Raw genomic sequence first — 22,896 nt, 5'->3', positions numbered from 1 at the left:
CATTTACTCCCTCTAGACATTTCTATGTCTGAAGAAGGAACCAAATTTTCGACAAATTTCCAGGGCAAACTGACCCATGAGCTGAAGGAGGACCTGTGCTGACAGCTCTCCCAGCAGGCATGGTGGGTCCTAGCCTCATATGTGATGCATTATTGTCATACACTCACAGGCCCCAACTGTCTAGACTAGATAGACTTTATCACCTCTCTTTTTCAAAGATGAAGGACCTAGCACTCCAAGCTGAGAGAGTCTGCCAGAGAAACATGGCCAGGCATTACTTAGTCTAAACTCCTAAGCTGAGCAGATTTATACACTGGCATGCCACTCAGATGGTCATTCTCTCCCTATCCCACCCCTGGCACTGGCTGGAAGGTAACCCTTGCTGTTCCGACTGTTTTCTTTGTAGTCACTGAGCAGGAGACTAAAGTCCCCAAGAAAACCGTCATCATGTAAGTGCAGGCGTGTTTCTAACCTTCTGACTGCAGTGTCCCGCATGCCACTAACTTAGACTGTCTAGTCCTTGCCTGTGTGACTTGGCCACCTGCTTGCTTGGCTTCCTGCACACATAGCCTTTGCTTGCCATGTGGATCACCAGCACCTTGTGGATACTTGTATACACTTGTGTAGCCATTTTTCTATGCCACCAGCTTCCTACATTTTGCATCTTTTCGAGGATCTCCATGCCTTATCCATAACTCCCTTTCCCCAATAGGGCATCTTTATTCTGCCCACTCAGGGCCTGGATCCTGACTGCCACCGGTTAGGCTGAGAATGTCTTTCCTCAGTAGGTCAGGACATAACTCCGCCCCTCATTGCCTGCAGGATCTAGGACAGTATTGTCCAGTAGAAGTTGTGGGAATATTGTATCTTCACTGCCCAATGCAGCAGCCAGTAGCTACATGTTTGTTTTGAGCACTTGAAAGGTATAACTCCAGAACTGAATTTTAATTTCCATTCCTTAGAATTTAAATTAAGTGCTTCAGCAGCACTAGGGAACCCGTTCAAGGTCTCAAAGCCCAACCCTCATATGTGGAAGATGACGAAACAGGTTCAGGGCAATAAGGAGGGAAGCTCAGGGTGTCCCAGAGTTGAAAATTAGCTGAGAGCCATTTCCCTGGTATTGTATCTGCTGGTCTCTTCTTCTCCCTCCAGTGCCTTCAAGGCTTGAGCAAAACCACACATATTGATGAAATGCACTAGGGATTGGAGTTAGGAGAGCCCAGAGTGCAGGAGAACTCTCACTAGGTGTTATGTGCAAGTGGTGATGGCCTGCAAAATCAAGAGATAAGAAAGATCCAGGTGTTGGTGGCTTCAAGCCTGTAATCCTAGCTACTCAGGAGACTGAGATCTGAGGATTGCGTTTCAAAGCCAGCCTGAGCAGGAAAGTCCATGACACTCTTACCTCCAATTAACCACCAGAAAACCAGAAGTAGAGCTGTGGCTTAAAGTGGTAGAGCACTAGCCTTGAGCAAAGGATCTCAGGGATAACACCCGAGTCCTGAGTTTAAGCCCCATGATGGGAGGCGGGGGAGGGAGAAAGGTGGGGGAAGAGAGTAGGAAGCCTCAATCTGGGAAACTGCTTAGTGTCCTCAGGGCCTGAAACCTCCTAAAGAGGGCCCAGAATTGGCCTTGTTTCTGGAGAATTCTGTTGTCAAATATTTGATGAGATTCTGGGCTTGTCCTCCTGTGATCCCTCCTCAATGCAGTCTGCTCCTTTGAGGCAGGTGTGCCAGAGGGGTGGTGAACATTTGTGGAGACAGGCTGCAGACATGTTAAAACTTTTCAGACACTCTCCATACCATCCACGAGAGGAGCACTGTTATTATCATCCATTTTTTATTGGAGGAGGTAATGGAGGAGTAGAGATAGAGCTAGGCAGCTCCACTTGGGAAGCTCCAGCAGCGATTTACGCCCAGGGCAGGCTAGACTGGGAATTCTACTCATGTGTTCCTGAGCTTGAGGGAGGAGGAAGGCAAGATCCTGGATGTAGCCCTGCTCCACAGGCAGACCACATGGTAAAGGGGATCAGTGGCCAGGGATGCTAGAAGGAGTTTGGGGATAGACTACCTGGTTGCCCAGGTGGGTATACATTAGTGGCCCATGTGCCCTCATGGAGGCAGCAGAGGAGAGATATTGGACTGACCCAGCTGCCTAACTCCATTCAGTCCTGCCCTAGCAGCAGACTAGGGCATTAGGCAGCAGGTGGCACTGGCATTGGGGAAGGCTTGGACTTGGCTACAGGTCCAGATTGGTGGCCCTGAGCTTCAATATTAGGTGGAATGGAACATTTCTTTTTTACTAGATGAGAACAGAGACCTTGTGCATCCCAAAGGGTGGCCACATGTCTCTGACCCATTCTTGGGAACATCTGCTTCTGGATGAAGACCCAAATTAGGCAAAACAATAGCCAATCAAGAGAGAGGAATACCTTAGGCACAGTCCACCTCTGGTAATAGTACCACACCGTATGTCACCATATTACCTAGTCCCCTTTGTCTGCACCTGAGGGAAGGTTAGGACAGCAATAGCTGTCTTATCAGTTTGTTCTTGTTCCTGCTCATCACTTTCTCTGTCTTGGCACCCATCAAGTTCAGGGCCACTGGTCCAAAGGTGGACCTGGATGACCAGTGTGTTTCTGACTTGGCCCTGAGGAAGTATAGAGCCATTCCACCCTCTCCATTCATTTCTGTAAAGATACAACACTCAAAGGTTGTCAGTCAAGAAAGCGTGCAAAGTCCCTGGGTATAACTAGCATCTACCCTCATGTACGTGGCATTGCATTTTGTTTCTTCCCAGCCGTTCTTATTCCATTTTTGAAGATGTAATCCATACAGGAGGGGGGCCTGTCTGAGTCACATGCCCTGTGATGGCCAAACCAGGTCTGGAGCTAATTTTCTGGCTTAGGTTTATCCTTCAGCCAGGCTGGAACCTCACTAGCCTCACACCCACAACCTAGAGGCCAGGAGCACAGGCTTGCAGGTTAAACTGGCTCTTGCCTGTGCTTACCCTGTGCATGCTGCTGCTACATCAGCTGTCCAGCTGTCCTTAATAGTGCCCAATGAGAACCAGCCAGGACACCCTCCCCCATAGAACACAGCACAAACCTGCTTTTGGGTTAGATAAGGAGACATTGGCATAGGGGAACATTATGTTCTGAATTTCCCCTGGTTTTTGGAGATGTTAGTTTGTGTGATATGGCATGGGCCTTCCAAATACCTTGACTATTGTTTTAAGATTATGTATAGAGTCAGGAGCTAGCCCAATGCAACTTTGTGCTATGTTTCTTTGAGTTTTGGACTAGAGGTGGTGCGAGCTGAGCTCAAGTGCATGGGTAAGAGTTTGTGCAATCTCATTCCCCTTCCTACTCACTCATACACACATTAACTGGCATATGCTGATGGCGTGGTGCTGAGTGAGGCTTCAGGTCTCTGTACCCACTTCTTCTTGGGCCCTCTCCCCCTACCAGAGAGGAGACCATCACCACCGTGGTGAAGAGTCCTCGTGGCCGACAAAGGTCCCCTGGCAAATCCCCCTCCCGATCACCTTCCCGCCGCTCTGCCAGCCCTCCAAGGCCGGGCCAAATGACCACTGAGCTGCTGTACTCATCAAGGTCTAGCCAACCCCGCACACTCAAGGTGGAGCCAGACCGGAACCCTACTGTACCCACACTGTTTGTGACAGAAGCTGAGGCCCTTTCTCCAGCGCTTCCCAGGGGTGCTGGGCCCCAGCCTAAGTGGCTGGAGGTTGAGGAGACCATTGAAGTCCAAGTGAAGAAGACAGGTTCGCGAGGTGCATCTCCTGTCAGAGAGACCCCTGGGAGCTTAGAGCTTTTCACACTACCCAGTGGGACCCATGGGGAGGATCCCAACACCAATAACTCCAACAACAAGCATGTGGGCCATGAGTCTGGAGCTCGGGACACAGCTGTGGTGTGTGCTGGTGAGCCTCTGTTTTTCTGTGTGCACACGAGGAGCACTGCCAGCCCTGAGCCAGAGGAGGCCCAGGAGGAAGAGAAAGAGGAAGAGAGCACTACAGAGATGGCAGGGGGAAACGATGCAGAAGGACGCACCTTTGTGACAGAGGAGCCCCAGGACACTGATGGCTTTGGGGACCGTGACCCCAAAATTCTTACATACAATGGCCGCGTGCTAACTCTGGCTGATCTAGAAGATTATGTGCCCCAGGAAGGAGAGAACTTTGGCTGTGAGGACTCTGTGCCCCACATTCCTGATGACCTACCCTGTGAAGTCTCGGTGCTTCAGAGAGAGATTAGTGAGCCAACTGTGGGGCAGCCAGTCCTGCTCAATGTGGGGCGCCCACCAGGCTCTGGAGGCCCACCTGGCTTCTTCAGATTGGGGCCCCAGGTTCACAGCCCAGAGGGTGTCTCCTTCCTCATGCAGGAGGCCCAAAACAGGCCTGTGAGCAGCACCCCCTGGACAGCATCCTTCTGTGCCCACGTCCAGCGTTCTGCAGACAGTGGCCCTAGTAGCTTCAAAACTGAGGTTTCCACACAGATGGTTAGCTTTGGGACTGTGGGAGAGACAGTCACTCTCCACATCTGCCCAGATGAGGAGGAGGATTCTAGCCCCTCCCAGGACTGAGGCTGTACATCCTTGTGAAACTCTCAGGGCCAGACACTCTTAACATGCTGCCATTGTGGCATGGGGACAGGAGGGAGGAGAAGATGCCTATAGTCTTGACCCTGCTGGGAACTCTCATCTGAACTCAGGAGACTCCCAACTCACCTTGGATTCATGTGTTCTGACTGCCAATGTCCTTGCTGATCTACAACTATAAGCTTGAGCCAACCCTGTCTCCTGCCCTGGCCCTTCCTACTTCACTGGATTTGACCTTCAGCTGGGAGGACTGGACAGAGTCCCATAAGGTTGGAAAGTGTTAAGTCACTTCAAGAGAGCTTTAGCAAGGAGCAGCTTGTGGACCTCAATTTTGGGCACCTTCCTTCTGGCTTTCAGGAGCCACACATAATGTAAAGTTGGGTATCTGTCTTCTTCCCACTGTGGGTCGCAGCTGCCAGGCCTGTCCTGCAGGTTGGGGGACTGTGATCTGAAACTCCTCAGTTGAGGGACTTTCCCAGGACCACATCCAAGGCTTGTGTGGCCCCCATCACCAGTTCTGTAGCTCTTCTAGGGTCTTCTCTACAAGGAGGACAAAGGCCCTGTTTGGGAAGACACCCCATCTCTTGGCTCTGATATAAACAATAAAAATCTTCCTGCTACTTCTCTCTGCTCGTTCTTGCTTTTGCACCCAGAGGCTCAGGGTCCCCTCTCGCTGGAGCCCTGGATGGGCTTATGCCAGCTACCATCCAGGCCTACCCTCATTCCTCGATTCCAAGGTCACACTGGGGCCATGTAGGCCCTCTAAGTTGTCCAACTGCCTACTCACCTGCCCCCAATGAAGCAGCTATATATCCCATCCTAACCTTTTTTGAGGCTCTGGGTGGACTTGTGGCAGCACATATACCTAACTTGTCTATGTACAAGCTGTGGGGCTGGTCCCAGGGACACATGGGTTGGCCAGGATAGTCACTAAAAGTCACTCTGCACTTTTTTGGGGGGTGGGGCTGAACAGTCCTTTCTGAGCCCTGGACAGCTTATTTTAGGCCACATGGGCTTTTGGGAGTGCCATGTGATCCGCATGAGGTCTGAGCACTTGGCATTGAGGGGTTGACTTCAATTCAACAGAGATGCCCCAGGACAATTCAATTATTTATGTCAGGGGCAGGACCCAGCTGACCTCCAGCATTAGGCTTATCTCAGGTGCTGCTGGCATCTTAGGGTGGGAAAGGAAGGATAGTTGCCTGTGCAGTTTGGGGCAGGGGATCATTACTAGCAAGGGTCTAAGGATGGTCAGAGTGGGGAAGGTTCTGGAAAGAAACTTAATGGTGATGGGCTGGCATGTTGCCATGTTTCTGGGACATTTAAGTGAGATAGCTCAGGGGTTGGTGAGCAAGTCTAGAAGAGACTTCCTGAGACAAGGGCAGGAGCCACGCCTAGGAGGAATCTGGAAAAGTATGAGGAGGGGGACAGGTGGGTAGCTGAAAAGAAGATCAGGTGAAAGATGCTGGGCCTGAGCTAGACCGAGGGTGGAGAGTAGAATGATTCAGTTTAAGTGGGGAAGGGTGAAGACTAGAGCCCTCCTGGAAGGTGGACCTGTCCTTAGGAAAGGCCCATGGCTGTGGTCACCTGGACAACCTAGCCCTTGATATTGCATCAGGCTACCTTAGGTTTGGGGTTATGCAGGCTAGCACTCTAGTGTCCAGAGTCAGCCTTGAGAAAAACCATTCTGGGGATGGAGGGTGCATGGAAGCATGTATGGGATCTACGGGGCACAAAAAGGGAGGAGGATGGATGCCTGGGTCTGGCTCTTAGAATCTCCCTCTAAAGTGTCTGGGGGATGGGCCCTGAGCATTTATGACTCCAAGTGGAGGAAGCAACTAACCCCGTCCCCCTAGAATGGGTATCAGAGTTCCTATTTCTGTCCATAGTCTCCTGAATGAGGAGCAAGTGGGTGGGCGAAATAGATAGGAAGGATCAGCAGGGATTGGCACACCTAGGCAATCTTTGGGAACTGGGATGGGGACCCCTGCCTTGACATGGGCTATGTCAGAATCCCCTTCCCTCCCTGCCTTACCCTATCTGTGCTAACCCACTGCTTCACAGATACCACCATGGAGGAGTCTGTCCACCCTGCCCTGGATGGAGCAGACCAGAAAGCCCTATCTGTCCTTCAGAAACTGCTGGGCCCTGAGCTTCTGGGCTCCTCAGCAGAAGACCTTGCTGGCACCAGTTCAAGAGGGACAACAGCACTCCAGAAAGCCACACCCCTGCCTCCAGGCATGGCAACCTCAGCTGAAACTGGTGAGGCCTGACAAGAGCCAACTGCAAAGACCCCCTCTTCCCCATAAACCCATGCAGATCCAAACTTTGGCTGTCTGACCTAACGAGTCACCTTGAGTGCTCATCCCAGGAGTGTGGGCATGAACTTTAAGAGCACTAGGACCTTGATTTGGAATCTTGATGGTTCCATGAGCTGTGCACTGAAACCCACGGAAACCCACTGAAACTCACCCCTCCTTTGGATTGGGGACAGGATGAATTTTGGAAGGATCTTCCCATGAGAGGTCTTTCCCAAGCTCCAGGAACCTCTTATATTGGGCCTTAGTCAGTTTGATTTCCCCATGCTTCTCAGTGGAGGGAGAGAGAAAGAAGGGAAAGTGGAGGAGGACCAAGAAGGGGTGAAGGGAGGAGTGGAGGACAAGTGGAAGGAAGAAAGACTGGAGGAAGAGGGAAGGAGGATGGAGAGGGAGTGGGGGTGGAATAGAGTAAGAGGAATAAATTATGATGCTTTGCCCCATAGGACACTCCATTGTGACCCAAGACCCTTCCCTCCTATTATGGAGTACTTTAGGGATTCCCTCCTTAAGGACAGAGAGTGTGTTTGGGGGAAACTGGGGCTGTAGGTCGGGGACAGCTCCTCTGGGTCCTGCTGCCTAATGCTTATTGCAAGTTGCAAGGACTGCGGTGTCCAGACACTTCCTGCAGGCTAGGGTATGCATCTAAGAGGCACCCCTGTTCCCCATCTGGTGGTCAGGACCAGAGATGGTTAATGCTCTGAGCCCTCAGTGGACAGGGGCAGAGTGAGGCTGAGCTTAGTGTGGAGCCATGTACTGAGACACATGTACTGAGACATAGGCAGGGCTGGGCAGTGAGGCCAACAGATGCTGCAGGCAAAAGCACTCTGTGTTCAGAGTGAGCAGAGGGAAATAGCTGAAGTTGCAGTGAGGGGACTCATACTTGCTTAGCAAGGATGTGAGGGAGGCCACAAACAATGAAGGACAGGCCAAGTGGCACATGGAGAAAGTTTGTCTGCTCAGCCACTGTGTCACTATGGGCTAAAATAACATCCAAAGTGACCAAGCAGGACACACTTCACCCACAATGCCAAGGGTAAAAATGGAAGGCTGTTTACGTCCTTCCACGAGCTTTTTGGCACTGCCCTTGGTGATGACAGACAAGGACAGACTACTATGTTTGGGGCTCAAGCCTTGTGTTCAACAAGCCCCATGATAAGAAGACTAGGACAATCATGTAAATTCAGAGCCTAGAGGACATTCCTCTGCCCCTGAACTCCCAGGGCACTAGGCTCAGATGGAGAGGAGCCTGTGTTTACCCAGGGCTCTTGAACTTCTGTTCATGTAGGCATGAGGAACAAAACCTAGGACCCTCTACCCTGCAGGAAAAAAGTGGCCCATCTCCCCTTTCCCCCAAACACCTTGGCCTGGGAGAGGTAGCTGGGCAGCAGCATGGGTAGTGGAGGACATGTCTGTCCATACTTGGCACTTACAGTAGCAGAGGCCCTTTGAGGTCTTTGAGGAGCACACTGCAGTCCCAGGTCCACATTCACCTGATGATTCACCCTCATGTGAAGTCTCATCCTGAGGCAATAGAATATGAGGGTAGTTCATGAGGATCAATCAGGGAAGTCTCTTTAAGGTGGTGTGGAGACATGAGGGCACAGGCACAGCATTGTATGAGCCAAAGCTGGAGTGTGTCTGAGCAAGAAGGACAAGAATCCAAGAGACAACACAGGGCAGGATGCAGAAGAAGTGATAGACAATGGACTCCACATTGTGGATGGGAACACAGGGACCTAGAGCTTCCTGTGTTGAACACAGTTTCACCCCAAGTTCAGCCTCACTCCAGCCATGTCTGCAGAGGACATTGCCCACTCCTGGTCCTGACCACCATGTGGGCACCAGGAATGCACCTGCCTCTCCAATGTCCATCCCAGCTTGCAGACATGTCTGGACACCGGGCTACAGTCATGCAATTCCCCTGCATCAGGGAGCAGGACTCAGAGTTGCTCTCTTACCTGTGAACTCAGTTTCCTCTGATGCACCATCTGTCTGCTTGCTGTCCTTAGCCATCCTTTTCTAATTAGTGTAGTGTGTTTCTTCTCTTCTTAGAGTCTGCTGGGTAGAGTCAGGTCAAGGGCCTTTCCTGTTCTCTGTGGGGCCCTACACTGCCATCTCTGGGCATCTGTGCTTGGTGATATCCATCTTTCTGTGTTCTGCCCTCACATCAGTCCTGTTATTGAAAAACTGCTGAAGCCCCTTGGCTCTCAGGACACTGTCATCATCACCATGGCCATGGGTTTCTCCAAGCTGGCCAAGGTGTGGCCTGGAGGGTAGAGACTGTTTTTCCCAATGTCAGCCTGGCTGTTGGACATGAGTACTGTGACTGGGACACAGGAAAGTCCTGGCATTGGGCCTCTGTAATGTGGCCAAAATATATTACTGGCCTGTTGTCTGCTGAGCCAGGAGTTTGAATCTGTGGACCCTGCCAAGTTTTTACCTCCGGCCCTGGGTCCTGGAGATTTGTTAGCCATGTTCACATCCACCCCAGCCTGGTGATGCAGGAGACCCATGCAATGAGTAGCACGTAGATCTAAAGAGTGTCACCCAAGTTTTCACTAGGCTTCTTGTCTCCTTCCAGCTGAAACACAAAAGGTTCCACAGTTCCTCTCCTGTGAAGACTTGGAGCAGGAGACAGTGACCCCTGCTGGAACCCAGGAGCAGACTGTGCCCATTCGGTAATCCTCCTGGCTGAGCCATCCTAGGGATAGGCAGGGCAGGGCCCCCTGCTCTGGCCACATGGCCACAAGGCATTAGCATACAGTCTCTCAGTCTACTCCTTGCCAGCCCCCAGCCCAAGCTGGCAGGAAAGGAAAGGACGAGAGACAACTCTTGAGTGAGAGATGTCCCCTCTGCCTGCATATCTCGTTTTACAGTTTTTGCTGCTGCTCCCACAAATGGGGTTAGGTAAAGTCCTCACCTTATCAAGAGACTCAGTACCACAAAGTTCAAGGCTGGGCCTCCAACTGCCTCTGCTGAGCAAAGGCTCTCCTTGTTATGATTCCAGGGTGGAGGGCACAGCCTGGCCCAGTGCAAGTACAGGGCAACTGCTTTGGGACATGCACAGCCACGTGGTGATGGAGACCACACAAAGGACATACTTGTACAAGGCCATGGATGCTAGTGCTGCAAGTACGGGAGTGGGCCAGCCTGTTGGGGGTGTATCTGGGCCTAGTATGGGAAACATTTGCATGAGACTTGCTGAAGTCACCCAGCATGCCTCAGCCCATGTTCCCCTTGTTTATTCTCTTTGTCTTCCCTTGGAGGAGCAGGGATCCTCCTCAGGGGAGACACAAGTGGCAAACTTAATGTCTGCTGGTCCCTCTCCTCAAGAGTAAAAGCAAAGGTCAGCTTGATTTGGCCTGACTATCCATAACTGCTTCGCCAGCTAGAGTCACAACTGAAGAGATAGTTGGGTGGGTGGGTGGAAAGAAATACTTCCCCACTGTCAGGGGCCTTGGCAAACAGGAGGTGGATACTCTCTTAGGAGGGAGGTTGGGTCTGTAACCTTGGGGCAACTATCAGGACCACCCTTGCACAATGAGTGTCCAGGACCACTCAGCCTGGAGGGGTCCTTTCCTCAAGGGTTTCTCCCTACCTCTTCCAGGTCCCCCATCCATGCAGGTCACAATTGAGGATGTGCAGGTAAAGGCAGGTGACACTGCACAGTTTGAGGCTGTTATTGAGGGCAACCCACAGCCCATGGTGACCTGGTACAAGGTAGGATCAGGCCCAGGAGAGGTGGGATGAGAGACGGCTTTCAGGAGCAGGAGGATGCACCTGCGAGGGGATGGGGGTGGTTTGCAGTCATCACTGTCCTGCATTGTCCCACATTTGCCTCTGGGCTGGCTGGACATGAGGGTAGTGTGGGTTCAGCCACCAGGGTCCCTGGAGTGGAGTGATGGCAGCATGGCCTGTCCTGTGCCTGTAGGACAGTGTCCAGCTGGTAGACAGCACCCGGCTCAGCCAGCAGCAGGATGGAACCATGTACTCCCTGGTGCTGAAGGATGTGTCTCAGCATGATGCTGGCATCTATACCTGTCTTGCCCAAAATGCTGGTGGACAGGTGTTCTGCAAGGCAGAGCTTCTGGTTTATGAGGGTGAGTCAGTTGACCCTAGGCCCTGGCAAGGCTCCAGATCACCCCATGGTGGCACCTAGACAGCTGTTCCCACCAGTCTTGTGGCATGAGGGAGCAGGGAGCTGGGGTGGTCACTTCTGTCCATGCATTCTGTTTCCTGTGCTTTGACTGCAGGGGACAGGAAGCCAGATTCAGAGAAACAATGCTACCGAAGGAAGCTGCACTCCTTCTACGAGGTTAAAGAAGAGATTGGGAGGTATCTGGTATCTCACTAGCGGCTTTCCCCAGGACCCTCAGACTACATAGGATTCCTCATCAGTGTTCACCATGGGCTCCCCTCTTCCCTGCCTCTCCTCCCCAGGGGCGTATTTGGCTTTGTGAAAAGAGTACAACACAAAGGAAACAAGATGTTCTGTGCTGCCAAGTTCATCCCCCTGCGGAGCAAAACTAGGGCCCAGGTGTACCAAGAGCGAGACATCCTGGCCACACTCAGCCACCCCCTGATTACTGGACTGTTGGACCAGTTCGAGACCCGGAAGACCCTTGTTCTCATTTTGGAATTGTATCCTGCCCTTGGCTCCCTGGGAGAGTTCAAGGAGAGGTAGCAGGCCCCAGGCTAAGGTTATTGGAAATATGGTGGTGACAGCTCTATAGGACTCTGGAAATTCTCTTTGAGAGGCTGGGCTCCCTTACCCATTAGTTGGCTACCCCCAACCTCTCCCAAGTACGTGTTCTTTTCCTATGGTGGGAGTTCTTTGGGGTGGGCTCCATGCAGAAAGAAGAAGATATTCCCAGTCCCCCCGCCCCCTCCCCATGCTACTGCCTGGAGTCCTGGGTCTGCCTATAGCCCCTCTCCTTGGGGTTACCTGGTGCCCCAAGGGTCTCCATAATCCCTGGGTCATGGCCACTTCTCTGTGAGTATAGTATGCAGGAACCAGATGGGTTCCAACTCCCAGAAACTTTTCCTTGACCAAGCCCAGGTGCTCATCCGAGGAGCTGCTGGACCGCCTGTTCAAGAAGGGTGTGGTGACAGAAGCTGAGGTAGCTGTGCCCCTGCCCACCCACCACCTGCTTTAGCTGAATGCTGGGCCTCAGACTCTAGATCTCAGGCACCGTACCCTTGGGATTTAAGACTTCCGGTGGCTTTCCAGGGTATCCAATGATGTCTAGCCCCTCCATCTGAATCCGTTTCTTTTACATCCCTGCATCCCATCTTATCTATCCCCGATTACACATGTCTACTGGGCTAGTACCTGCTGTTTCCTCCCCTACATCCCACTTTGCTCAAGTTGTTGCTTCTTACTACCACTAACACTCTTCACCTTGGAGAATCCCCAAGCCCTGTGGTACATAGGGTCCAGGAAAGCTTTGCCCACCACATGCTCTGTGAGGCCTAGCCCAGGTGCCAAGTGAAGAGGAGGAAAGCTTGTCCTTAGGAGCAAGCTGGGCGTGAGCAGGAGGGGAAGATGAATGTGGGCCCTTGGCACAAGGGCCTTTGGGAGGAGTTGGGCCCCCTTACCTGGGCCTTTGTAAGTCTGGACAGCTCACCTGAACACCAGCCTTTGCCACAGGTCAAAGTCTATATCCAGCAGCTGGTGGAGGGTCTACACTATCTGCACAGCAATGATGTCCTCCATCTGGACATAAAGGTATTTGTCCCCTGCACCTGGAGAACCCAAGAAAGGAACGGGTAGGCGGGAACCTGGGGTCTGTGGACTAGGAAGGTGCAGGCCTTTACCTACATGTCCAGCTACCTGGCAAGGCTTGCTTGCCACTAAGGATGGGGAGCTTACTACTTCCTAGAATCTCTCACCAGGGAAGGTTTGACTCTGAAGGAATGAAGGTCCTTCTCAAGTGGTCCCTAGTCTGATCTGAGGGCTCTCCACTGCTCTATGCTGGCTTCCTGGACCTGAAAGTTCCCCGAGCTTGGAAGCCCCAGAAATTCTCTCCTGCTTGAGGTGTGGCTTTTACCAACTCTCCAACTCTGCCTGACAGCCCCCTAACATCCTGATGGTGCACCCTGCTCGGGAAGACATTAAGATCTGTGACTTTGGCTTTGCCCAAAAAATCACTCCTTCAGAGCCACAGTACAGCAAGTATGGCTCTCCTGAGTTTGTGTCCCCTGAGATCATCGAACAGAGCCCTGTGAGCCCAGGTTCTGATATCTGGTAAGTGGATTAGCCAGCTGGCAGGGCTGCCGTTCCCCTGGAACTACCTTCTCCTCCATTCCTGGGGAGTCATCTGACAGCTGAGTGGGCAGCCAGAGGGTCCTGTCTGGACCTCAGGGGTCTTGTAGCCCTAAGCACTCTTGCTTCCTTGTGCACACACCCTTTGCCTGTATGCTATACTTGTGGTGACTCACTGTGTGTGGTTTTGTTCCTACAGGGCCATGGGGGTCATCTCCTATCTCAGGTGAGATGTCCCTGTCCTTGAAAGCCAGCTAATGCCCTGCAGGCTCACAAGGACCATGAGTTCTGCTGGCCAGCCCCCAGATCAGACCCGAGACCTAGGGGCCAGCTATCTTGGGAACTGGCCGTTAGCCAACCCTGATATGAGGTTCCAGCCCAGCTCTTCTCACAAATACTTTGCTGTCATAAGGCAAAGATATGTGAACTCACTGCAGGGTTGGTGGGGTGGAGGGAAGGGGTGTCCAAAGGCCACTCATAATGATTGTCCTGAGGATGCTGCAGGTGGAATAAACTGAGAACAGATGTTCTCTACAGGCTGAACCCTAATCCCCACTTTGGGCTAAGATAACCCTAAATCTCTGTCTAATTTGAGACCTGAACTCCCTCAAGTTAAGGCTAGTTGCCACCCCAAGCTGAACGTGGATTTCTGTCCAGTTCTAGACCTGGGTTCCCACACCAGGCTAAGGCCAGGTAGCCATTCCCAGATAAACCTTGTCCTATCCCGACCTCAGCCCAGATAATCATGTCAGGGTTTCTCACATACCTGCTTCAAGTAATATCTCTTCAGTGTACCTTGATCCCCACCTTGGGCTAAGGCAGGGAACCTCTGCAGGCCAACTCTTCCCTGATCCCTGAGGATCTTGATGCTAAGCCTGGATCTTCACCCTAATGTAAGCCCAGAGGTTCAATCCAGGTTTTATTGCATCCCTGCGCCAAGCTGAGCCCCAAATTGTTCTGGGAAAACCTGACACTGATTCTCAGGACTGGATGGGAGTGGTTGTAAGAGTCCCTAAGGAGCAGATAAAACTCCACCAAAGTTTTTCTAAGGTCTACTTCTACCCCGTGTTTTCAGCCTGACCTGCTCATCCCCATTTGCTGGTGAAAGTGACCGTGCCACCCTCTTGAACGTTCTGGAGGGGCGACTATCTTGGAATAGCCCTGTTGCTACCCACCTGAGTGAAGATGCTAAGGACTTCATTAAGGCCACACTGCAGAGGGCTCCAGGGTGAGTACCCACTTGTCCTTCCCCTGCCTGGAGTATAATCATTCCTTTCCCCAGGATTACCTGACCACCTAGCCCTGGACTCTGTTCTCCTTCCAGGGCCCGGCCCAGTGCCTCCCAGTGCCTCACCCACTCCTGGTTCCTGGTGAGTAGGCCCGGCTGGGTTCAATCCCAGGGTTCTGCAGGGAGGTAAATATGTCAACAGGGTCAGGGGCAGTCTGGGCCACAGGGCCCATCAGTGCAGAATTGTGCTGGCCTGCTGTTCCCTAATTCATGCATTCACACTGGCAAAGGGATCTGAAACCTTCACAAAATCACTGTCAGAAGATTAGGCACAAAGGGTAACAGTCTCCTCTGACCTGTAGTCTTTGACCTGCCCTCATGGACAGCCGGGTGAGGACTTTGGTGTCCTGGACCCTCAGAGTCTCAGAAGATGAAATTCCTGAGAGCCCCTGCCCAGCTGAGCTTCTATCCTAGGAGGGGTCCAGAGCACCTGAGTGTCCTATCTGTAAGACTATCTGCTCCCCTCCCACCTTAGAAGTCCATGCCTGCTGAGGAGGCCCACTTCATTAACACTAAGCAGCTCAAGTTCCTTTTGGCACGAAGTCGGTGGCAGGTAAGTTATGCCCACCTCAAGAGGAGCTAAGGCACAGAAAAGGGAAATGGAGACCTCAAGAGGACTGACTGTAGGTACCACCTAGGCCAAGAGTGCCGGGGAACCAGGTTGGCCTGTGCCATTTCAGATCTGGGCCCTTTTGAGTGTGTGTGGGATGGGAATAGTCACTGGGTGGTGGATGTAGATGACACTAGTTGTCCTGGGATACAACCCCAGTTGTTCCTGGGAATCCCCTCTGGTCCATTAGAGGTTCAGAATGTGGTGGGAAGTGGTTACACTCCCAACATGTTGGCCAGCCATGTCTATCTGACACCCCTTTGTCACACTGCCCCCCAGCGCTCCTTGATGAGCTACAAGTCCATCCTGGTGATGCGCTCCATTCCTGAGCTGTTCCAGGGCCCACCTGACAGCCCGTCCTTGGGAGTGGCCCGACACCTGCGCAGGGAGTCCAGCGGCTCCTCCAGCTCCACTTCTTCTTCGGACAATGAGCTTGCCCCATTTGCCAGAGCCAAGTCGCTGCCACCCTCCCCAGTATCCCACTCTCCACTCCTACACCCTCGGGGCTTCCTGAGGCCCTCATCCAGCCTGCCAGAGGAGGCTGAGGCCTGCACAGCCATGGAATCTGCAAGCCGGCCTGCATCACCCCAGGGAGCAGGACCACCAGCATCCCCCAGCTCTGTGCCTAGGCACAGTGTCATCAGAAGCCTGTTCTACCAGCAGGCAGGGGAAGGATCAGAGCGTGGGAGTCTATCCCCCAGGGTCAGGAGGCATCAGGCAAGGCGGAGGCACCTGCTGAAAGGAGGGTACATTGCAAAGGCCCTGCCTGGCTTGCGTGAGCCACTGATGGAGCACCAAGTGTTAGAGGAAGAGGCTGCCCAGGAGGAAGAGACCACGTTATTGACCAAGACACCCTCCTTTGAGACTGCCCTGCGGTTGCCCAGCTCTAGTACCCGAGAGACCCCTGGCCGCAGCCGCTCCCTGGATCACCACCCACCAAGCTCCACCAGCCTCCTTTTAGAGGCCTGTTGTGAGGGACAGTGTCCACCTTCAGCACCCTCAGGGGCCTCTGCCAGGGGTAGGGGCCAACCTGAGGAGGCAGGGCCCCCATTCCTGTCTGTTAGTGGTGACTTAGGACCTGCTCAACAAGACAGGTCACCCAAGAACAGCCAACAAGGGAAACTGGCCCCTTTCTGTTATCCTGAGCCAGGTGCTGCCCCACAGGATGGCTGTGTTTCCCCTTCAACACAACCACCTGGATGTGTCTCTCCAGGGTCATTCAAGGGGACAGCCTCCACACCCTGCAGAAACTTCCCCTCAGGAGAGCCTCAGATAACCCCCACTTTAGTCAAAGAAAGCCCCCTACCAGGCTCTAAGGAGGGGCCTGAGAACATCTCTCTACCTGGGAGGCCCTGGCCAATCCCCTCTAGTTCCCTAGGACCAGCCTCCAAGGTGAGCCCAAAGCCCAGACCATCCCTGGCCACTGAGAGCTTGTCACAGGAGACCAGAGATACACCAGACTCTCCACCCCGACTGCAGAGGCCTCAGGAGCAAGCGACTACTCGGAAGTTTTCACTGGAGTCCCGAGGGGGCTATGCAGGGGTAGCAGGATATGGCACCTTTGCTTTTGGGGGGGATGCAGGGGGCCTGTTGGGCCAGGGTCCCCTGTGGGCCAGGATGGCCTGGGATGTGTCCCAGTCCTCAGAAGAGCAAGATGAGGTTGGGGTTGACAGCTCCCAAACCCAGGTCAGCTTAGAACCTGTGCTGGAGGCCAGTGGGGTTCCCCTGAGGACCCCTCCTGAGCTGACCTCATGGGAAGAAATTAGACAGGTCTCCTTGGTGCAAATCCGGGACCTGTCCGGTGATGCAGAGGCAGCTGACACCATATCCCTGGACATTTCTGAGGTGGATCCTGCCTACCTCAACCTCTCTGATCTGTATGACATTAAATACCTCCCATTTGAGTTCATGATCTTCAGGAGGATCCCAAAGCCTTCTGAACAGCTGGAGCCACCCTCCCCCGAGGCTGAGGGGGAGGAGAGGCTGGCTGAGTTCCCAGAGGCTTTGTGGCCCTGGCCCAGTGAGTTGGGACTGGAAATCACAGAGGAGCCAGAGGACCTGGAGGCTCTTCTAGGGGAGGCCGCTATGGGCAGGAAGCGCAAGTGGTCCCCCTCCCGCAGCCTCTTCCAGTTTCCTCGGAGGTACCTGCCATCAGAGAGGGAGCCTGTAGAGCTCGGGCTGCGCCAGCGGGTGAAGGCTTCCATGGCTCACATTTCCCGGATCCTCAAGGGCAAACCAGAAGGTGACTCCCCCCATCATTAGTGCATCCCCCCATCATTAGTAGGCCTCCCTTGGCACCTATGAGGTCACCTTGCCCTCTCACAGGGATACTCAGTCAGGATCCCATGGGGCTCTCCCATCCCTGATGCTGAATGCTGCCTACATCTCCCTAGCCCTACCTGCAGGCCTCAGCCAGAGTCCTGGGGTCAGTTCTACAGCCCTGCCACACCACTCCTTACTGAATATCTGAAAGCAGCCCTGAGACATAACAGCTACAGAGGCCTGGAGACAGCTTCAGGGGTGACTCCTAGGGGAGAAGGTCCGGACAAGTTCATCAGCCCCTTTGGCCCAAGAGCTTCCCCTACCCCAGTCCTCTCTGATCTTGGGTTCTCCTTATCTCTAGAGCCTCCCCAACCTCAGACCCTCTTGACTTTGACTCTGGGTCCTGAAGCTCAGCCTCCAGACACTTGTGCTCCATTCCCTGCCCCAGACAGCCCAGCTGAGGGTCTGGAGAGGGGTGGCCTCAATATGTTTAATCCCAGTGTTTCACAAACTCCTTAGAGTCCTGGCCTCTACCTGGAAACTGAGGGAGTACAGAGGGGAACACAGACTTCTTCCCCATTTGAGGAAGCTGTTGCTGCCAAAGACCAAGCCTCCCAAGTGCAACCCTCCATGACCCCTTCTTCCTGCAGGTCCTGAGAAGGAGGAACCTCCCAGGAAGAAGACAGGCCTAGCTTCCTTCCGGCTGTCTGGCCTGAAGGGCAGGGACCAAGGTTAGCAGGCTCCCACTGACTCCAGGGACCCACCTCTAAGCAGCCCATGTGCCTGGACCAGCCACTGGGGCTGGAGCCCAATCACAGGGCTCCAGAATGGTGGGCTGAGCAGTTTTGGAGGACTTCCTGTTAAAGATGGGGGAGGAATGGGATGAAGCTAAATAGGGTCCAGGTTGAACTCTATGGCCTAGAGGTCTCCCTAGGCTCATTTCCCAAGGCTCATCTCATGTCTCTTCTTAGCACCATCTTTCCTAAGGGAGCTCTCTGATGAAACTGTGGTCCTGGGCCAGTCAGTGACTCTAGCCTGCCAGGTGTTGGCCCAGCCAGCTGCCCAGGCCACCTGGAGCAAAGGTGAGGAGTTATCCTGGAGGCTGGTGAGTTAGCAGGACTCCACGGACTTGTTGCTTGCAAGAGGAAAACCAAGGCCTGCTTTGTCTGTCACAGATGGAGCCCTCCTGGAAAGCAGTGGCCGTCTCCTCATTTCATCCACCCTGAAGAACTTCCAGCTGCTGACCATCTTGGTGGTGACTGCTGAGGATCTAGGCCTGTACACATGCAGTGTGAGCAACCCACTGGGGACAGTGGCCACTACTGGTGTCCTCCGGAAGGCAGGTGTGTAAATGATGTCAGGGGTCTCTATCAGACCAGGGAAAGTAGGGCTGGGGTGGCAGGAGACTTTGCCTCCTTTCATGAGGTGGATGATGCTAGAGGCCTGAGCAAAGAAGTCACCTGACAAATGCCTGTGACATCTCAAGGGTCAGGTGACGACTGCAGAGTATCCACATGCTCCTAACTGTGCTGGCCATTGCACTGGGATATTGTAGAAGGTTAACAAAGAGAAGGATCTGAGCTGGTCTGGGAGAAGCAGAATGTTCAGGACAAAGGAAAGAATCAGACATGATTGCAGATATCACACCAGTGCCTTGGGGGTTCTTATGGGGCAGCCACAATGCAGTTATTAGCCTAACTCTAAGATCTCCAGCTTGAAACCCAGAGAGCCCAGCCTGCTGACCTCACATGCCCTGTATTCAGGCACTCAGCAGACCTGAACCACCAGGACAAGGCCTGACCTTGCCCTGGTGAGGTACCCAGCCTAGGAGGATGGCCTGGCAGATATCTGACTTACCCTTGGAAAAGTGCTCCAGGAGAGGGCGGGTCTGGAAGCCTGGCAGGTGCTGAAGAGAGTGTTGGTGGGGCAGGACTTGAGCAGAGATCAGTCCTTGGGAGCTGAGTGCTTACACTGACCATGGTGTGGCCCTTGCAGAGCGCCCCTCAGCCTCGCCACGTCCAGACATTGGGGAAGTGTATGTGGACAGGGTGTTGCTTGTCTGGAAGCCCGTAGAATCCGTCGGCCCTGTGACCTACATTGTGCAGTGCTGCATAGAAGGTACACATGGTCCCTTGGCCCACATTTCTCTGAGGGGCTCAGGTCTCAACACAAGGGATTGGTGCTGAGGAATCTTGGGAGACATTTGTCCTGCTTAGTGACCATGGTTGGCCTTGGGAAGGGGTTCTTCTCTCCCCAACTGCTTCTCACTCATTTCTATTTTACCAGGTGGCAGTTGGACCACCCTGGCTTCAGACATCTCTGACTGCTGCTATCTTACTAGCAAGCTATCCCGAGGTGGCATGTATGCGTTCCGGACAGCATGTGTCAGCAAGGCAGGAATGGGACCTTATAGCAGCCCCTCGGAACAGGTCCTCCTGGGAGGGCCCAGATACCTAGGTGAGCTACTTTGGGTGGCCATGGTTATGTGGTCAACAGATTAGGCATACATATCCTCCTACCCATGGCCTTTAGGAGAAAAAAAGCTCTACCTACATTCAACAGTCAAACCTGCGGTCTCCCAAGACCACCAGGCACACACACCTCACAACCAGCTGGGAAGTTAACAAGCTTTCCCCATATTACTTTAAGAATTAATGGTAATTTACCTTTTTGGTGGAAGATTGTTGTTGATTAGTAATATCTGATGTGGGATTAAGAAAAGGACAGATAGTATGATTGTTAACCCTGGTCTGTCCTGGAATGTCCTCTGACATGATTATGCATACACTTAATGATAGCTGATTTCTGTATTCTGTGCCCTCCTACCCATATACCCTCACAAAATGGCCTGAAGAATGAGAGATCAGAGTGTGGGGGAACTTAAAGAGAGGTCATTTGTCTGGTGTCTGGGAAAGGATGATGAGAGAGGTAAGAAGAGTTAGGACTGCTGTGTTTCCCTTCCTGATACTTTCATTGGCTCCTCCTCTCACAGCTTCTGAGGAGGAGAGTGGCCGGGGTCAGCCAGTCCAGCCCCTCCCCAGCACAAAGACCTTCGCCTTCCAGATGCAAATCAGGAGGTGCAGGGGCCTCTGGGGATGGTTGGTGATGGTTAACTTCCCCTGCTAGCTTTTCATATTCTTCCCTGTTTCCATCTCCTGCACTGGGTCAAAGCATTTGCCCAGTACATCCTGCTTCCGCTGCACCCTGCTTCCCCTCCTTGTCCAGCTTAGTCCCAGCTTCTCTGAGTGTGTGGGGACCACTCACAAGTCTTCCATGTATTCCTTACCCAGGGGTCGCTTCAGTGTGGTGCGGCAGTGTCGGGAGAAGGCGAGTGGGCGAGCACTGGCTGCTAAAATTGTCCCCTACTGGCCTGAAGACAAAACTGCAGTGCTTCGGGAATATGAGGCTCTCAAGAGACTGCGTCACCCACATCTGGCCCAGCTTCATGCTGCCTACCTCAGCCCCCGGCACCTGGTGCTCATCCTGGAGCTGTGCTCTGGGCCTGAGCTGCTTCCCTGCCTGGCTGAGAGGTAATAAGTGGCATGGGCTGGCCAGAGCCCAGGGATGGGGAGACGGATGGATGTAGAGCTCTGGAGGAGGGACAGTGGATACTGCTGACCTCCCCAGCCTGTCAGAGATGTCAAAGGGGCGCCTCAACAGACGCAGGGTACACTCCTAGCCCAACGAGGCAGTAATCTCAGTCCTTACTCTGGTACTTCCCACTACTCCCTCTAATTATGTGCTCAGTAATGGGTAAGGTGCCCACCCACCCCACCCATTTTGGGGCCTGATCTGAGACACCTGTGCCCCCAGGTCCTCCTACTCAGAGTCTGAAGTGAAGGATTACCTGTGGCAAATGCTGAGCGCCACCCAGTACCTACATTCCCAGAATATTCTGCATCTGGACCTCCGGTCTGAGAATATGATGGTTACTGAGTACAACCTGCTCAAGGTTGTAGACCTGGGAAATGCGCAGAGCCTCAACCAGGAGAAAGTGCTGCCCCTGGAGAACTTCAAGGATTACCTGGAGACCATGGGTGTGTATGGAGACCTGACCTGTGGTGATGGGGAGGAGGGTCCCTCCCTGCCTGTCTTGGCCTCCCCTCCCAGATCCACTGCCACCCACCACCCTCTCATTAGGGCCCATAGACTTGTGCCCATTTATCTGGAGCCACAGTGTGCCTAGCCTCTATCCTGGGCCCTTCACATTCAGGTAGTTTTACCACCTTAACCTACTCATCAGAACCTACCCATCTGCCCATATATCTGTTCATATCACCTATATCATCGCCTATATATGTGCCCCTACATCTGTGCACACCCACCTATGTTCATCTGCAGCTCCGGAGCTCCTGGAAGGCCAGGGGGCTGTTCCACAGACAGACATCTGGGCGATCGGTGTGACTGCCTTCATCATGTGAGTCTTTCAAGGTGTCCTAGAGCTGTGCTAGGCGGGTAGGGCAGGCTCCTATCCGTCTGAGGATGACTTCAAAGTCCCACACACTCCCATGGATCCGCCCATCTGAGGGTCACCTCCGAATTATTGCATTTCCCCCATCCTCATCCATCCAAGGTAAATAGAGTCTCGGGATCTTCTACCCACGCAGGTTGAGTGCTGAGTATCCCGTGAGTGAGGGGACGCGAGACCTGCAGAAAGGCTTGCGAAAGGGGCTCATCCGGTTGAGCCGCTGCTACGCTGGACTCTCTGGGGGCGCCGTGTCCTTCCTGAGCAATGCCTTGTGTGCAAGACCTTGGTAATACCCTCCTCCATCCCGCCATCCACGCGCTCGCCCAGTTCACCCCCCTCCCCTCCCGCTCCACCTGTCCCCTCTCCCCACTCCGTCCCGCACATTCTGCTGGCTTCAGGGGCCCCACCCTTCCACTCCAAGTCTGCCCACCGAGCTTGGCTTGCGCACCAAGCCCGCTCTGCCCCGCCCTCTCCGAGAACCCCGCCCTTCTCCCTCCCCTCCCACTCCCCCCTCCTGTCCCCTCGCTTCACCCACACCTCTGCCACAGGGGAAGGCCCAGCGCCTCCAGCTGCCTGCAGTGTCCCTGGCTGACCGAAGAAGGCCCGGCGGGCTCCCCGCCGGCGCCGGTGACCTTCCCCACCGCGCGCCTACGCACCTTCGTGCGGGAGCGGGAAAAGCGGCGAGCATTGCTGTACAAGAGGCACAACCTGGCCCAAGTGCGCTGAAGGCAGGTCGTGCACAGGGAGATGTGTGCATGACAGATGGCCCGCACCCCTCCCACTCCCCAGTGAATGCACACAAGCCAATTAAAAATGCAAAACCAGCCAAAGCTTGTGTTTTAATGCCAGCTCTGTCACTTTACTGGTGGCTGCTGCTTTCCCTGTTGCAGCCTACCCCGTCACCTCGACCTTCGGTTCTTCGTGGAAAATTAATATTCCTTCGGGTTTCTCATTTGTTCCAACTGTTGTGCCCCTTTATACCATATCACAGATACCTACAGCCGCGAAGCTTGCCTTTCTCTGTCCGTGGACACACGGCTTGTACCCAGAATATCTTGATTATAGACAG

At 53.5% G+C, this 22,896-nt stretch overlaps 1 protein-coding gene across 13 annotated transcripts in view; it reads left to right on the top strand.

Moving 5' to 3' along the window:
* Positions 1-22,657, top strand: part of Obscn (obscurin, cytoskeletal calmodulin and titin-interacting RhoGEF) — a 141,294-nt gene extending 118,637 nt beyond the window's left edge. For 12 of the 13 annotated variants that reach the window (XM_048356734.1, XM_048356727.1, XM_048356732.1 and 9 more), the window contains 26 exons: positions 6,681-6,878; positions 9,516-9,612; positions 9,942-10,066; positions 10,542-10,654; positions 10,866-11,034; positions 11,188-11,269; positions 11,375-11,575; positions 11,994-12,054; positions 12,585-12,662; positions 13,009-13,181; positions 13,399-13,425; positions 14,275-14,427; positions 14,524-14,569; positions 14,963-15,040; positions 15,377-17,339; positions 18,010-18,090; positions 18,331-18,441; positions 18,535-18,702; positions 19,355-19,477; positions 19,646-19,816; positions 20,352-20,436; positions 20,650-20,889; positions 21,173-21,396; positions 21,701-21,776; positions 21,967-22,113; positions 22,376-22,657. In XM_048356734.1, coding sequence (XP_048212691.1) covers positions 6,681-6,878; positions 9,516-9,612; positions 9,942-10,066; positions 10,542-10,654; positions 10,866-11,034; positions 11,188-11,269; positions 11,375-11,575; positions 11,994-12,054; positions 12,585-12,662; positions 13,009-13,181; positions 13,399-13,425; positions 14,275-14,427; positions 14,524-14,569; positions 14,963-15,040; positions 15,377-17,339; positions 18,010-18,090; positions 18,331-18,441; positions 18,535-18,702; positions 19,355-19,477; positions 19,646-19,816; positions 20,352-20,436; positions 20,650-20,889; positions 21,173-21,396; positions 21,701-21,776; positions 21,967-22,113; positions 22,376-22,553 — 5,168 coding nt within the window. In that variant the 3' untranslated portion in view covers positions 22,554-22,657. Of the gene's footprint in view, positions 1-406; positions 450-3,466; positions 5,231-6,680; positions 6,879-9,515; positions 9,613-9,941; positions 10,067-10,541; positions 10,655-10,865; positions 11,035-11,187; positions 11,270-11,374; positions 11,576-11,993; positions 12,055-12,584; positions 12,663-13,008; positions 13,182-13,398; positions 13,426-14,274; positions 14,428-14,523; positions 14,570-14,962; positions 15,041-15,376; positions 17,340-18,009; positions 18,091-18,330; positions 18,442-18,534; positions 18,703-19,354; positions 19,478-19,645; positions 19,817-20,351; positions 20,437-20,649; positions 20,890-21,172; positions 21,397-21,700; positions 21,777-21,966; positions 22,114-22,375 lie in introns of those variants that run through there. The other variant, XM_048356735.1, reaches the window with a different exon arrangement.
* The last annotated feature ends 239 nt before the right edge of the window (positions 22,658-22,896 follow it).

The sequence above is a fragment of the Perognathus longimembris genome, chromosome 11 (assembly GCF_023159225.1).
Source record: "Perognathus longimembris pacificus isolate PPM17 chromosome 11, ASM2315922v1, whole genome shotgun sequence".
Lineage (NCBI taxonomy): Eukaryota > Metazoa > Chordata > Mammalia > Rodentia > Heteromyidae > Perognathus > Perognathus longimembris.
This window is presented reverse-complemented; position numbering and strand designations above follow the sequence as displayed.